Source organism: Haliaeetus albicilla, chromosome 19 (assembly GCF_947461875.1).
Source record: "Haliaeetus albicilla chromosome 19, bHalAlb1.1, whole genome shotgun sequence".
Taxonomy (NCBI): domain Eukaryota; kingdom Metazoa; phylum Chordata; class Aves; order Accipitriformes; family Accipitridae; genus Haliaeetus; species Haliaeetus albicilla.
In genome coordinates, this window is record NC_091501.1 from 4,839,702 (window position 1) to 4,854,498 (window position 14,797).

Below are 14,797 nucleotides of genomic sequence, written 5' to 3' on the forward strand. Positions count from 1 at the left end.
AAATTGAATCTGACTTCAGATTTTGAACAAGGCCAACATATCATTTGGGAAAATTTGGGTAGAGATTCATCTTTCACATAAATAGATAGCACAAGTCTTCACTAATGAGTGGAAGACAATATGTTATCTGTATCCTAATTATTATATTCAGGAATGGGTATGGAGACAGAGCATGCAAAACAGTAATGAACTTGCTTGCAATGGGAAAAACCCAAGAAGGCTGTATCATAAAAATACAAGTGTGTTCTGCCCTAAAAGTGAAGGAGAACATGAGGACAAGGTCCTCCCCTTCGATGATTTGTTTTATTACTGCTGTCTTCAAGCAGCCGGTTGGCAGGGGAGGTTGAGATTCACCTCGGGAAACCTGTGCTCTACCTTTTAAGTAATAAAATCTCCTTCATCCACTGGCACCATCTGCCCCAAGGGACTGCTGGATTTTGTCAAGTAGCTTCTTTGCTACCGTTCACTGGTTTGGCATTTTTGTGTCTAATTACGGCAATGGCCATGGCTGGTGTTAAAGGATTAGTGAAAATTTGTGGGAAGAACAAGGACATTCAAGGAGCTAGGCAAACACCAACCATCCCTACTTAAAAGCGGCTGTATCTAATTAAATAGCAGAATTTCTCAGCAATTTTCCACTCGCTCTCCCTCTCCAGAAACTCAGCCCCTTACCCAGCGCATTTTAAGAGAGAGCGAAGAGCAGTGGAAATATTTTTTTCTGCCTTCAAATCTCTATTTATTAAAGTCTATTTATATTTCCGTGCTCTAGTCCAAGCACAGGATTTCCATAAATAAAACATTAAATGCAACTCTTCCTCTTTCACTTTCAAGTTCGAATTGCATATGTGTGGTATAGTATTAAGATGACACGGCAAATGGTATAGACTGCTCTGAAAGAACAAAATAACACATCTCGTCTTTACGTTGCTGTATTTTTTCCTTTCCACAGTCTTAAGAACACTCTCTAGAATGAGCCAAGGATGCTCTCATGTTAAATAAGCTTCACTCTTGAGGTTGATAATGCTATTTTCCTAGAGAGCCTTCATTAAAAGGGATAGTCCCAGACAGAAAAGCAGACTTAAGTATTCTCAGGCCAAGGCTAATTGGAAACTAGGACTGATTTTCAACTGAAGACAAGTCTTCAAAGGCACTCAGACACTGCATTTGCCCAGAGACCTTTCTGGATCAGAGCTATAAATGCAACTCAGAGCCCTGGGTGAGGCGGCGACAGGGCAGCGGCTGCGGGAGCATACGGGACTGGAGGGTTAATAAACCCAGTCCTATGCTGCAGCAAGGCTTGGATCCATCTACACTTTCAGTTGGAACTTACTCATGACTTGTTAATATTCACATATTTCTGTGTCTGCACTGCCCTTTAAATAGTATATTTTTCCTCCTGTGGTGTTTACTCCTGATGTATTTCTAGAGAAGAGTCACATGTTCCCTCAGCACCCGCTTTGCTCAGCTGAATGAGCCCCTTTCTTCTAGTCTTCCTCCATGAGAACATTTTGTCAAAACTCAAACCACCCCAGCCCATTTCTCTCCACCTGGTCCAAGGTGAATATTTTTTTGACCTGGATGCAGGATTTGCGATTCCACATCCCTTCCTACCACTTTCACATACAGAGGCACCAATATTTTCCTGCTTCTATCGGAAATCCCTCTCCCAATGCATCCTCAAAATGCATTTGCTTTTTTCATGGCTGAGGAAAAATCCACTTTTGTGCTTTACAATCATTCCGAGATGAAATACTGCTCTACAGTCTTTACCACTGCCTTTCAATACTCAGCTCCCAATGTAGTATATATTAAACTGCATATATAGTGTGGATATTACATATACACTGCAGTATGTATTTTTCTAATTAATCTCCACGTGTTTGCGTTCCATTTGTGGAAAACTGCATTTCACCCCATTTCTTTTGTCCCAGCCCTCAAGGTCATCCACTTTTTCCTGGATGATTTCCCAAACTTCCTCTGTCAAGTCAGGACAATGCCTCTCAGCACCGTGGCATCAGCAAATTTTAACTTCATGAGCACACTGCTAAGATTTGTGCCAAAACCCTTTCTGAAAAATTAAAAAAGACCAGTTCTTAAGACTGAGAGCCGAAGATCTCTGCTTGTAACCCCATCACTGCCAACCCAGCCCTTGTCACCTCTCCTGAAGCCAGCCCCTGCTCACTTTCCAATTCCTTTACTAACCCCCATCTTCTCTGCCTTAACTAATAGCTCCCTGCATGGGCTGCATCAAATTGTTCGCTCAAGTCCAAATAGATGAAATCTACTGAATTTCCTTGGGGCAGAAAATCAGTTATCTTATCAAAAAGTTATTAGATTAGTCTGGCAAGATCTATCTTTAGAAAATCTGTGTCACATTTTATCCCATTTTTCCCTCAACAACGTGTCTTTAATCAGTCTTTGCTTGAAAAAACATTCGAAGGCCTTGCACTAACAGCCTGGAATTTTCCTCGGATCGTTTTTCATCGTTTTCAAACGTTGGGCATTACTATTATTAATCCTTAGAGTTATGGCACCACTCTGGGCTTTGTTAAAAATATTTCTCTCTGACCCTCTGATTTCGTGAGGCAGCTTTCTCACTGCTGGCATTGAGGTTATCTGGACACCCCAATTTGAGTGCATTAAGCTGCATGATTTGCTCTCCTTTTGATTACTGTTTTTCCATTTTCATTACCTTGTTGCTATTATTTATTTTTCCTTTCCCCCCAGGATTTTCTTCCTGAAAACAGAGGCAAAGTATTCACTTAAGTTCTTGGGTGATGGCCTCTGTTGGCACTGATGCACACCTCTCACAGGTGTTTCCTCAAGGCCAGCACTTATAGATACCAATTTCACCTCTGCCTCCCAGGAAAAGAGGAGAAAAACGTGCATGCCCGTGGGCAGGAGCAGAGATAGGACCCAGACACACAGCCAGGCAGAGGAGAAAAGGGATATTTGCTGCGTTCACTATACGTGAAGCCCAGCACCCTTGGGGAACTCAGCCGTAACTCCAAAATGCTGCTGAAGTGTATGAGCAAGCGATTAAAAGGGATCAAGTTATGGCTTTCCATCTGTGCTCTGGCACAAGCTCTGTCACGCCAGCTCCTGCTCTTGCCAGCTCTGCCTTGACCGGCAGCGATGCTGCCACCTCTAGCTAAATTTAACTGGGACGTAACGGGGGGGTTCTGACCGCACCAGCGGGGTTGGCATGCAAACCCCACTGCCTAGCTCTGTCCTCCAGCGTCCCTCCAACCAGGGGGCTGCAAACAAGGGACTGGGATGCTTCTCACGGGCATCCCGGTGGTACCAGAGCCCGAGGGGTCTCCACGGGTTGTATGTCAACATGGGACGGGGCAAGAAGAAGACAGACCCCTGTGGGACTCTACCCGTGAGGAGGCTGACAGCAAAAATGCCGTTTCCCATCACTGCCCTTTGGGTACAGCTGCCAAAAAGGACTTCAGCCCTCTTTACAGAATTGTCCCGGATTCCTCCTGCCACAGTGTGGCATCTGCCTCCAGTGTGTGGCCATGGTGGACAGTAATGAATGCCACAGGGAGCAACCTCGCTTCTCCACCGTACAAGAGAAAGGCACGAGCCTTTTCACCTATGGATAAGAAGAAACCACTCCTCAAGATGACTAAACTCTGCTTTTCCTCCAAATCCCAGCCAGGAGCTTCACAGCCTGCTGGGCAAGGGGTCAGAGGACTAACAAGCGTGAGAGGGCTTCCAGACACCCCCATGGCTGCAGAGAAATGCTCAGCCTCATGGGCAATGCTTCTGGAGGATCTTGGTGCCATGGGGACACATTCGGTGTCCCTGTTCATTCAGATGCCACGAAAGTCCCTTGTTGTGGGCTAGGTCAGTAACACAGAGCCCTTCTCAGGCCCAGAAACACCCAGGAAAAGCAGCTTTCCCAGAGAAACCAGGTAGGGGATGACCTGGAATCAAAGAGGTCTGAGGCAATGCCGAGGGTAGAAGAAAATACTTCAACTAACACATAGGAATTGCCCTTTGAAGAGGGGAATTGCACTCACTTCTCCGAGACTGTGGGTTTTTTTTTCAATTTTTGCTGCTTCTGGCTATCAGGACGAATATGCGCGCGCACACACACACATACTCGCACGCTAGACTATAACCTTCTTTTAACCTCTGCCTGGCCAGAAAATAGCCCTTTATCCAGTCAGGTGCAGAAGTGACCAAGTAACAGTCCCCAGCATGACATTACCACCTCTCTCGGGTCAGTTTGTTCCAGTTACATCCTCCAGGATTGCCATGATATATTGCAACCAGAAATGAAGCCACTGACCCTGATAAAAAGCACGGCAGCCTTTGTGCTGAGCAATACAGGATGCTCCTCCCTTGCTCTGTTTCTCTGCCGTCAGCCTCCAGTTCCCAGGTGTAGTCATCCATTAGCAATCCTCCCCACCACATGTCTAACACATTGGGGTTTTTTTTGTTTGTTTTAAACAGACATCCCACAGAACGGAGGAAGGAAAGACATGCAAAGAGCTGCTTGTGTTTAGGTGGAGCAAGGGGAAAGGTACCCCTTGCAGATGTGATGACGAGGAGCAGCCAAAACCAGGCATCTGTTTGCAGCCAGCCAGACCCAGTACAGACTGAGAAGTGACGCTACCTGCCAGGAAAGCAGGTCAACACAATTTTTACCACGGTGCCCCTTTTTGGCAACAAATTGCCTTCCTCCCTGATGCCTTCCTTAATAAAAGGTCTAGAGCAGGGAGCAGAGCACCCACCTTCACCAGATTTATGCCAGCAGAGAGCTACTTTGCACATGGTTTTCTACTGACTACATCCAGCTGCCTCAGGTGGCTCAACAGGGCCTGGCTACAGGCGAGACTTTATTTAAGTCTGGTCTCCCACTATGACAAAGAATATTTTGGACACAACTTGGGCTTCTGTCCCAGCTAGCTGTTATGCATCCAGCAGTCAATCCATCTGTGAAACCTGCCTCCTTGCAAAAGGTGGAGACAACTGGTCTATCTAAAGCTTCCACTCCCGGGGGAAGGTGAGTATTTATATCCCTGCTCATGTCCCCAAGGCTGGGGAAAGGGAAGAAACTTTCTGGCATGTCCGCTGCTGTAAAATGAAAAGAGATCAAGAAGGAGACAGGCGGCTCCTGCCTGACTCCAGCTTCCCTCGCTCCTCCACCCAGAGCAAGAGCAGCTCCTCTTTCAGGAGAAGAAAACGTTGCAAGAAATTAAGATGATGGATTTTTAAAAAAGGATCAGAAGAGGGGAGAAAGAAAGGAAGTACCAGAATGAAAGGCAGGAAGAAAGCAGAGATGATTTACAAAGCCACATATTGGGAACCTTACTGCTGGAGTATGTGATTGTGCAGGGAAGTGTCAACATGAATCTGCTGGGAGACCTCCACGCTGTAGTTCAGATAAGAAACTGAACATTTGGGTTTTAACCAAACTGATCTTGAACTTCATAGCCTTTGAGATCCTACCCATCTCTCCCTCTCCCCATAAGAGTGTTTTTCCAGCGCAGAAGCTGATTTTGCTTTATACGTTTGTAATGACAGGTTGTGAATCAACACCGTGGAATGATGCAATATCACATGGGACCATGGGATCTTTTGGGTTCAGGTCTCTGTATTTTAGGTACTAAAGACGACTGCTAAGAAAAGCCTAGAAATTGAACCAGTTCCAAGGTTCTACTTATTAAGCCATTTCTGTAAAAGTCACAAAATATATCAAGCTAACTGCATTCAAAATCGTTCAGCTGTCATCCATCACACAGATTATTTGAAAAGCCACCCCATGCAAAGTTGTTGTATTTTTCCTCCCCTCCCAGTGTTTGCATTTATGGAATTGATGCTCGCCGAAGAGTTGATAGTTGGAAACACTCCCTCCCTAACAGGGAGGCATGAAAGGCTGGCGCTTGGCTTAGTGGAAATGAGAAGTGCCGAGGGTCTGCACTGAATACAAATAAAAAATTACAAGCTGCAACGTTTCAAATTAACATCCTGATGCCTCACATTATTGTTCAGAAAAGCTCAGTCCTTCCTTTGATCTCAGGATCACAGGCAGCCGGGGTCTGATTTGTAGCTATGCAAAGAACCTGCTGCATTATGCCAGCAGTAGGCACAGACCTTAAAATAAACCCCAAACTACGCGGACACTCATCTGCAGACCTCTGCTAGCACAGTAGAGGGAGATTGTCATTTTGGGACATCAGTGGGTGAATCAGGCCCCTGCAGTCAAATAAGGGCACATTGCAAAGTTTGGTCTCTCTAAAATCCAGAATTTGTCTCAGGAATGATTTCTCTGTTCATTCCCAACTGACTAATCCCAGGCTGTGCTCTTCAGGCTCATTCCCACTTGCAAGACAAGCAGGACAACAGCAATCACTTCTATTCTTTATGAAATTAATTCTTGGTGGCAACCTTAAACTGAGTGCTGACTTGTTCCCCATAATTAATAAATTCTTCTGCAGCATAATACAACTCTCCCCAACTTCAAATGATTTTTGAAACTCCTGGAAAATTGTCTAACAGTTGATGGCATTTTCTATATAGATACACTGAGAAAATACAATTTTAAGAATGGTATATTGTGGGTTGTTAATCCACAGATATTTAACTGTGTCTACCTTTATTTTTAAGACAGAGGATGTAGAGTAGAAACATTATTGCCTTATTTGCAATCCTACCTAATTACTGGAAGAGGTATTAAATTAATTATGCCTTTTCAAAACCAAGTGCTAGGTCTTCAGAAAGTGCGTAGTACCTCTAAGTCCTGACATTTCAGTAGGGACGCAGAACGCTGTACTTCTGGAAATGAGGGCCACGATGGTCACACCAAAGGGAAGCAATTACAGCCAAGATTTGAAATCTGAAACGCTCAAGATTTCGCTTTTGAAATTCAACATATTTCTTCAATTAAATATTGAATAGCTGAGCAGATTGAAAAGCCTATGCAGATCTCAAAGTAAAGTATTATATTCTCTGGTGAAAAAGCATGTCAAGGCCAGAGTCAATAGAAGGCAGCTGCTCTGATGCAGGTTGTCACAGCTAATCATGTAGATCACTCCTCTGCTTTCTATGTTGCAGTAAAGAATGCACCTACTGCTGTATGAAGAGGCAGACTGCTGAAAATTGGGGTTTATGTACAAATTTATGAAGCAATAGCAGTGAGTAATTTCTACTTTGGCACATTCAGATTGCCTTTTCATATGAAAATCAAAACCAAATATATTCTTGACTCCGGAACAGCCCTAGATCATGCTTTTATACATGTACATAATAATACAGCAAAACAGACACTAAAAACATATCCTGGCAATAAATACTTTAAGACTTCATTAGAAAACCAAAAGGTCACATCTGACACACGAAAAACTCAAATTATCTAGGCTGACATTTACAGCTAATTTGAACCGACATTAGCATGAAAAATACAATTTTACTGCAAGAGGTAGTCTTACCTAGAAGTTTAAATGTGCCCTTTAAGCATTAATGCTGAAAACAAAGCCCAGAAAAATATCTGCAGCCCTGCCAATTACATTTTGGTATTTTATAGCAAAGCAATGTGAAGCAGACAATTAGCAGGAGATTTCAGCCCCTCATTAGCAAGCAGAACCTAATAGTAAGAGAAAAAAACCACCACCATATAAGCTCTGACGAGCAGATTACGGGCTCGATCCAGCTGTGAGATATTCAGGCACCCATTACCATGCAACCAGCTTATCCACAGATGTGAGCAAATACCAGGAGCCGATTTTGCAACGCACACAGCGACGAGCCCGAGCATCCCTGCACCTCTCAAGGCAATAACAGAGCCCTCTGCCTGCCTGCTCGCTCGCTCTCACTAGGAAAGAGAGACACGTTTTGCACAAAGCAGCCGATTTTTGGCGTGGACTTACTTTAACTGTCGAGGTTCGCAGTCAACTCCCGGCAGTAAGAGCCTCGCCGCCTGCCGTACGTCATCGCTGTCCACCGAGAAACTGCGACGGTGCCCCGCGTGAGCCACGGCAACTCGGATCCACTCCATCAGGGGAGGCAGCACAATGAACGGCCTGGGAAAGCACACAGACATGACTGCTACAGTACACTAGCGTCAGAAATAACAGGTATACAGAGAGAGAGGGCAGGGGGGTGTGCGTGTGCATGTGTATGTACGTGTGAGGAGGTATATTATACAGAGAGAGAGAAGGGAACAAGCAAAACGAAAGCATGGGAGAGCAAACTGGCTCAGCAAATTTCAAGCAGGTCTAAATCAAGATGTCTCACCCTGTCTCCAGAGCAGGAGTATTTGAAGAGTGAGATTTATGAGCCAGGCTCATTTATGGGGCGCCTCCGAGGTCAGCACACCCGCCGGGCAAGCCCTCCCTCCCCGCCGCATCCTTCCCACGGTATATCCCGAAAAGAGGGCAGGAGCCTGGCAGAGGACCACGTCCTGCTCTGGCTGACGCGCCGGACTGGGTACGCTCCCCAGCCACTTTGCAAGAGGGACGGGAGAACGAACCGGGGCAACGAGAGGGGATGCCCCCACCCCAAGATGCCAAGACGTACTGTGGAGGTTATCCGCGAGCAGCGTCGGAACTCAGGCTGTTTCGTTTCACTTTTAGCGGTATCAAAGCGCTACACCTTTGGGTACCAGCTGTTCTGCCACTTGAGCAAAAATACACAAAACTGCCTACCCAAAGTGGATGGTGGGACTCTGGGCCACAGCCCCAACTTGAGCAAAGTGTGGACGCTATCGGAGACACGGTCCTTCACTCCACAAGACCTGGACAGCCCCATGTCCTAGCAAGAGCTGCCCAAGCCTTAGACGAAGCATACAGTTTTCCCCATCTATGCTAAAAATTATTTGGGGACCAAGAGATAAATGCCAAACCTTAAATGAGAATCATAGCTTCGAGTCCTAGTTTGGAGATAAAAATAATAAAATATCCGCAGCTGAACACCTTGGAAGGTCACTGCCTGTTAGATCAAGGTAGACAAAATCCGCAGAGCAATGCAAGCTGCAGCAACTGCCCTCCTGTCCTCAACAGGTCTTTGCGGCTGCTTCATCACCTAGCTGCTGTGTCCAAAACGGTGTCCCCTCCGCAGCTGCACACAGGAGACAAAGTCTGTGTGGGGAAGGGATGAGGAAGGGTAGAAGAAATCCCTCTTTATAAAACTATACTACAGAATTCTAAAAATTGTAAAATCATTAAAAAATAATAAATCTCTCCAAGAGCTACTTGAAAACTGTGCTGAAAGTCCTGTGTTTAAACAGGACTGGTGAAAACTATTTAGACAGAGTGAGGCTGTTTCATCCACACTGTAAAGTAAATACCATGGCTACGGGATGTTAACAGAGATTGCTATAACATTAACAACCAAAAAAAAAAGGAAAGGAAAGAAAAAAAAGATATGAAACTTGTAAATGACTACTGTGCTCAAGGAATGTCTGTAACTAACCTGCTCTTACCTTCTTCTGCTGAACCTTCTTCTTTTGTCTCATTTCCTATGAGGCTCCCTTTCCCCTCCTCTTTAACTGTATATTCCCTCCATTTACTACGTCAGTATATCATTCTAATATTGGAAAGATTCCTATTGCTGCAGCATCATCCCCTGCTTTTGCTCCCTTCTCTTCTCCTGCTCCTTTTCGTTCAATATTGCTTTCCATTACTTGCCTTTCCTTCTGCGGTCCCTTTTCATGGAGGGGGGGGAAAAAAAAAAAAAAAGTCTGGATTAGGTGCCCAGTAGGCAAGTACTTTACATTTTAAACATGTAACTTTACCCCAGAAGGATCTAGCCTGAGAAAAATTATTTAAGAAGATGTTGATTCTGGAATATCCTTTTCCTATTTATAGCTCTTTATGCCATTTATTTCTCTTTTGAAGACTTGACTTTACATAGCTCTGATATTAATATTCTCGAGGAGGGATGAGATATTTCAAAAGTGCCGAAGGACAGAGAAGCCCTGAGGCCACCAACCTTCCCTAGGACGCCGGGTTCCCAAATCTCACGGGCGCTTAAATGAACAACGTCTTTTTGAAATATGACATCTTTGGCTGACTTGCCACTTTCATCATTATTCTATTCAAACACATCGCTGTCACCTCAAGACCAGGCTGCATTTGTTTCCAAGGCTTTTTGCTCTCCCCAGACCTGCCGTGGCCACCCAAGGAGCCAGATAAGGACAGAAAATCTCCCGCAGCTCCTGTAAAACGATTTCCATAATCCAGCTCATTTGTCGTGAGGGTGGCAGCGGTCAGAGGAGGGAGAGGGGAAAAGCAAGAGTGTGTCTGCTCCTGGAAGGCGACCTGCTTCCCAGGTCACCCGCAACATGCGTCCTTGGAGCAGAAGGGACCCTCTCTCGCAGCGTTAAGGAGCTGGGGACAAGTGATCGGTGGGAGTTGTTTTCAACACTTGCTGAGCAAACAGCGGAAAGGGAGCTGCAAATCACACTGGAAGTGTAGAGATGCATATAGTTACCCACAAAACTTGGTGCTAGGAAAACAATTCAAGGGAAACTCAGTTCTAGGTTATGGTTTGCGTGAGAGAATGTGGTCTGGACCACAGAAATGAAGACACGCTTGTACGGAGCCTTCCTATAATAATCTGCTGGGCGAACAGATAAGCAGAGGGCCGTGGCTCAACGGGGAACTCGGGGGTTCATGCTTTCTCCTCTTCTTGTGCAGGTCAGAAACTCAGCCAGCACAAAAACTGCCCCACCACAATAAGGAGCAGAGCAAATAAAATTATTTACAGGAACTGTGATAATTGCACTATAAAATTGCCTTTTTTTTCCTGGTCTTGCAAACTTCAACAGAGAAATAGAAATGAACGTAGCTGTTTGGTGCAATAAATCCCCAAGGGAAAGAGAATCAGTGTTCTGTGGAAGCCGTGGGATTTTCTCTAAAGACCAATTTCAGTCCCTACATCAGGACATTGGAGTTCACTCACAATATATTACATTCCTTTTTCCAAGGCAAAAGAAATCATCACTGTGTATCTAAGCATGTCAGGGAATTTGTATTTTGAGAAGAGAACCAAATATGGCTGCGTGCAAGAGGTTAAAAATACCCTTCAAGAGTCTATGCACCACGTGAAGGGGATTTTTTTTTTAATTTTAAATACTGTTTGTGTGCCAAAGAAGAAAGCGGAACACAAAGTTATAGGGGTGTGACAACCCACAAGACAATGTGGCATCAGCAAGAAATATTTCACTTTTCAAATGACACTGTGCGAAAACAGGTTAGGCGAATACATTATGTCACTGGCATATTTATCTCTGGCACAAAGACAGGCAACAACTAGGAGAGTTCGGTACTTTTGTGTTCCAGAGCAGACACGTAGCAGATAAGTCACCTAGCTCTATGCTTTGGAAGCACACGCCTTAATTAAATTAATCTAACCATGGTAGGAACGTGCTGGGCTTGACTGGAAGAAGATGGAAAGTCAGGAGCAGCGCAACGGCTGCAGAAGCACCTTACCAGGGTGCAGGTCAGTGAGTGCTCTGACCTCCTCCTCCAGCCCATCTCTGTACCTGTGCTTAACTTTAAATGTGTGCTCCCATCCTCTTTAATTCACTGCGGTTCAAAGTTAAGCATGAGCTTAAGTAATGTCCCCCCAAAAAGGTGGTTTTCAGCACAGGCTTGTGTTTTCCTGAACTGTCATCTAAGGGGAAAAACATCTCAGATCAAGAGGCAGGGAGAGGTTTCTGCACAGAGCCGTCGCCGTTCCACACAAAAGAGCCGGGAGGTGGGGAAGGAATAGGGGAGGATGACAAAAAGCAGATCCCCAAAGGGTTGGACCCTTGTGGGCACTGTGCCCTGGTCACGCTCCTCTTGGAGCATCCCCTCCCCGGGTCCCTACTTGAACAGAAAAGGGAATTATCACCGCCCCACAAACCCTCACATCCCCGATTCCTCCTTCCGCACAGCATCCCTCCCCATTCCCTCCTGCCGCCCCGCTCCCCTCTCACAGCTATTTTGGGACTGCTCCGGGACCCGCAAGCTCCTGTGCCTTGCAGACATCTGCAGGCAATACCCAGCCAGCATCCCCCCGCGAGGGACGACCGCTCGCCTTCCTCTCCCGTCCTGGATATCACACGTCCTTCTCTGCATCGTCCCCAGACGTGGCAGCTCCCCGCCAGCACCCACCCGCGCCTCTCCCCAGCACCTTCCCTACTGGAGCGGGGCCAACGACCCCTCCGCACCCCATCGGACCTCAAACCTCTCTTGGTTTTTGCAGGGTTGATGTCTCTGGGGTGCTTTGAATTACAAACTGGCTCATCAGGAAAGAAAATGCTATTGGGGGGGGCCTAAATGTAAGGTATGACCTGCTCCAATCATGCCACTTTTTGCCCCAAACCCACACTCCACCCGAGACATAAGCAGTAGTCCTGGGCTGCCCACCATTTCCCTCCTCGGCTTGCTGGCACACAGAGATATTAAAAGTCCTGTCACGCATCTGCAATAGCTCAGGATTTTTCATTATTATTAGTATTAGTATTAGTATTGTTATCAGTGGCAGTATACTTATATATAAACAGGAGGAATCACTGGATGGAAGAGCATGAGAAATGTGCACTGTACAACACAATAGGATGCTGCATTATTTTTGTGTAGGTCTGCGAGAAGACCAGTGAAGCTCCTTTTTGGACACCGCCTGCTGCAACGCTGGAATTGCAAAGCACTAGGGCCAGCACTCCTACAAATCCCAGCTCCCAGTAACCCCTTGCCCTGGTTTTCCTCTGTCCCTACCACCTTTGTAGGGTGCAGACCCCCTGCTGCCCACCGACCATGACTTCACGGTCCACCTTGCTGGCCAGTCCTTCAAGAGGAGGGCTGCCACACACACCCGCTCTCTTCTTGATTTCTCAGCAGCTTAAGCAATTCTTCCTCTTCTCAGTCGCTCCCTCTCCCTTGCAGAGAGTAATCCATCTTTTTGGCAGCACTCCCCTGCCAGGAAAGCGGTGTCATGTCTCACTCTCTCCTCCCAGTTCCCACCATTGGGGTGATGTCGTGGTTTAACCCCAGCCGGCAACTAAGCACCACGCAGCCGCTTGCTCACTCCCAGTGGGATGGGGGAGAGAATCGGGGCAGGGGGGAGGAGGTAAAACTCATGGGTTGAGATAAGAACAGTTCAATAGAACAGAAAGGAAAAAACTAATACCAATAATAATAACAATAATAAAATGACAATAATAATAATAATAATAATAATAAAAGGATTGGAATATACAAGTGATGCACAGTGCAATAGCTCACCACTTGCCGACTGATGCCGACTGATCCCCCCTGGCCAACTTCCCCAGTTTATATACTGGGCATGACATCCCATGGTATGGAATACCCCTTTGGCCAGTTGGGGTCAGCTGCCCTGGCTGTGTCCCCTCCCAACTCCTTGTTCCCCTCCAGCCTTCTTGCTGGCTGGCCATGAGAAGCTGAAAAATCTGTGACTTGGTTTAAACACTACTGAGCAGCAACTGAAAACATCAGTGTGTTATCAACATTCTTCTCCTACTGAACCCAAAACATAGCACTGTACCAGCTACTAGGAAGAAAATTAACTCCATCCCAGCCGAAACCAGGACAGGTGACTCTTCCCAAGCTCTCCTCCGGCGGCTGACTCCCCAATCATTTTTGCCACGCAATGAGAGTCCCAAACAAGGGGGGGACACCTTCTTGCCTGTCACCTCCTCTGGCATGCAGACTTAAACCACCGTCCTGACGGCACGCTCACCACCTTTGACCGCTCCTCACCCAGCCTCAGCCCTCCTCCACCGCTGTGGCTCATGAAGCCCAGAGAAGCCACCAGCTCCTTGTTCGTAGCAGAGCCTGCGGCATGCTCCAGGTCGAGGAGCTCATCAAGTGCGCATAAGAGATTTCCCCTAATAATCACAGTCCTCAAAGAAAAAATGGTTGTTTCAAGTGCAGCACAGCAGCCTCTCTATTTCCAGGGGCACTTCACATTGCTCTTCTGATGCTGAGCCCTTGCCCCACCACACGAACACGCTCGCTGTATGTATTAAAATCAACCGCTACGGAGAGGACTGCCTTGATGGTCTGCTTTACAATGGGAATGGAGAAATTCCCGAGGACTAATCCCATTCGGGTGTGAATTCCCACAGCCGCCTCGTGCTGTCCCTCCCTCAGCTTCACCAGCTGTGAAGTGTGCACAGCTGTATAGACCTGACCTTGCGTTAACTTAAACACCTTTTGTATTGTTCAATTATTGGATGATTTCTTTGCAGGATCCTTTAACTCTTGCAGAGGACGCTGTTGCGGTAGGTGTTTAGTTTCTTCCCTCACTCCAGCAAAGGAGTGGTGACTGCAAACCTGCGTGGCAACACCAGCCAAAGTGCTACACACAGGTCACTGCTGTTTTACTGACTGCTTTTGCAATTTTAGAGTTAACAGCGCTTCTGAGCTGTACTTTTGCAAGGAAAAGCCTATCTAGACACAGGTAGGGAGAAGTTTCTGCTTGCAGATATGAGTCAGCAACTTTAACATTATGAAAAGGTCTTTTCATTTGTTTGGGTTTATGTTTAGGTTTTCATGGGTGGTTTTTAAAGAAAATCCCTATATACAAACTGAAAAATATTCTCAGTTCTGACGGTTTTCATTTAGAACGTATGATGAATCCATATATGCAATGCTAGTCTGTTTTTAGTGTTATTGGGATAGAAAAGCGTGTTTTTTCCTATATTTAGCATACTTTTTGGATGGATTTCCAAGCTGAAAAACTCCTGTTTTATATTTACATCATAAACTACTTGCCTTCAGTGCCAGGAAATACTTTCTGATGCCTTCAGAAGGCTGCCAGCTCCGCTCCTGCC

General features: G+C 46.0%; 1 protein-coding gene across 4 annotated transcripts in view; it reads right to left on the reverse strand.

Moving 5' to 3' along the window:
• Positions 1 to 14,797, reverse strand: part of ABTB3 (ankyrin repeat and BTB domain containing 3) — a 188,791-nt gene that overhangs the window by 53,516 nt on the left and 120,478 nt on the right. For all 4 annotated transcript variants that reach the window (XM_069807377.1, XM_069807378.1, XM_069807376.1 and 1 more), the window contains exon 4: positions 7,884 to 8,036. In XM_069807377.1, the coding sequence (XP_069663478.1) occupies positions 7,884 to 8,036 (153 nt within the window). The remainder of the gene's footprint in view (positions 1 to 7,883; positions 8,037 to 14,797) is intronic.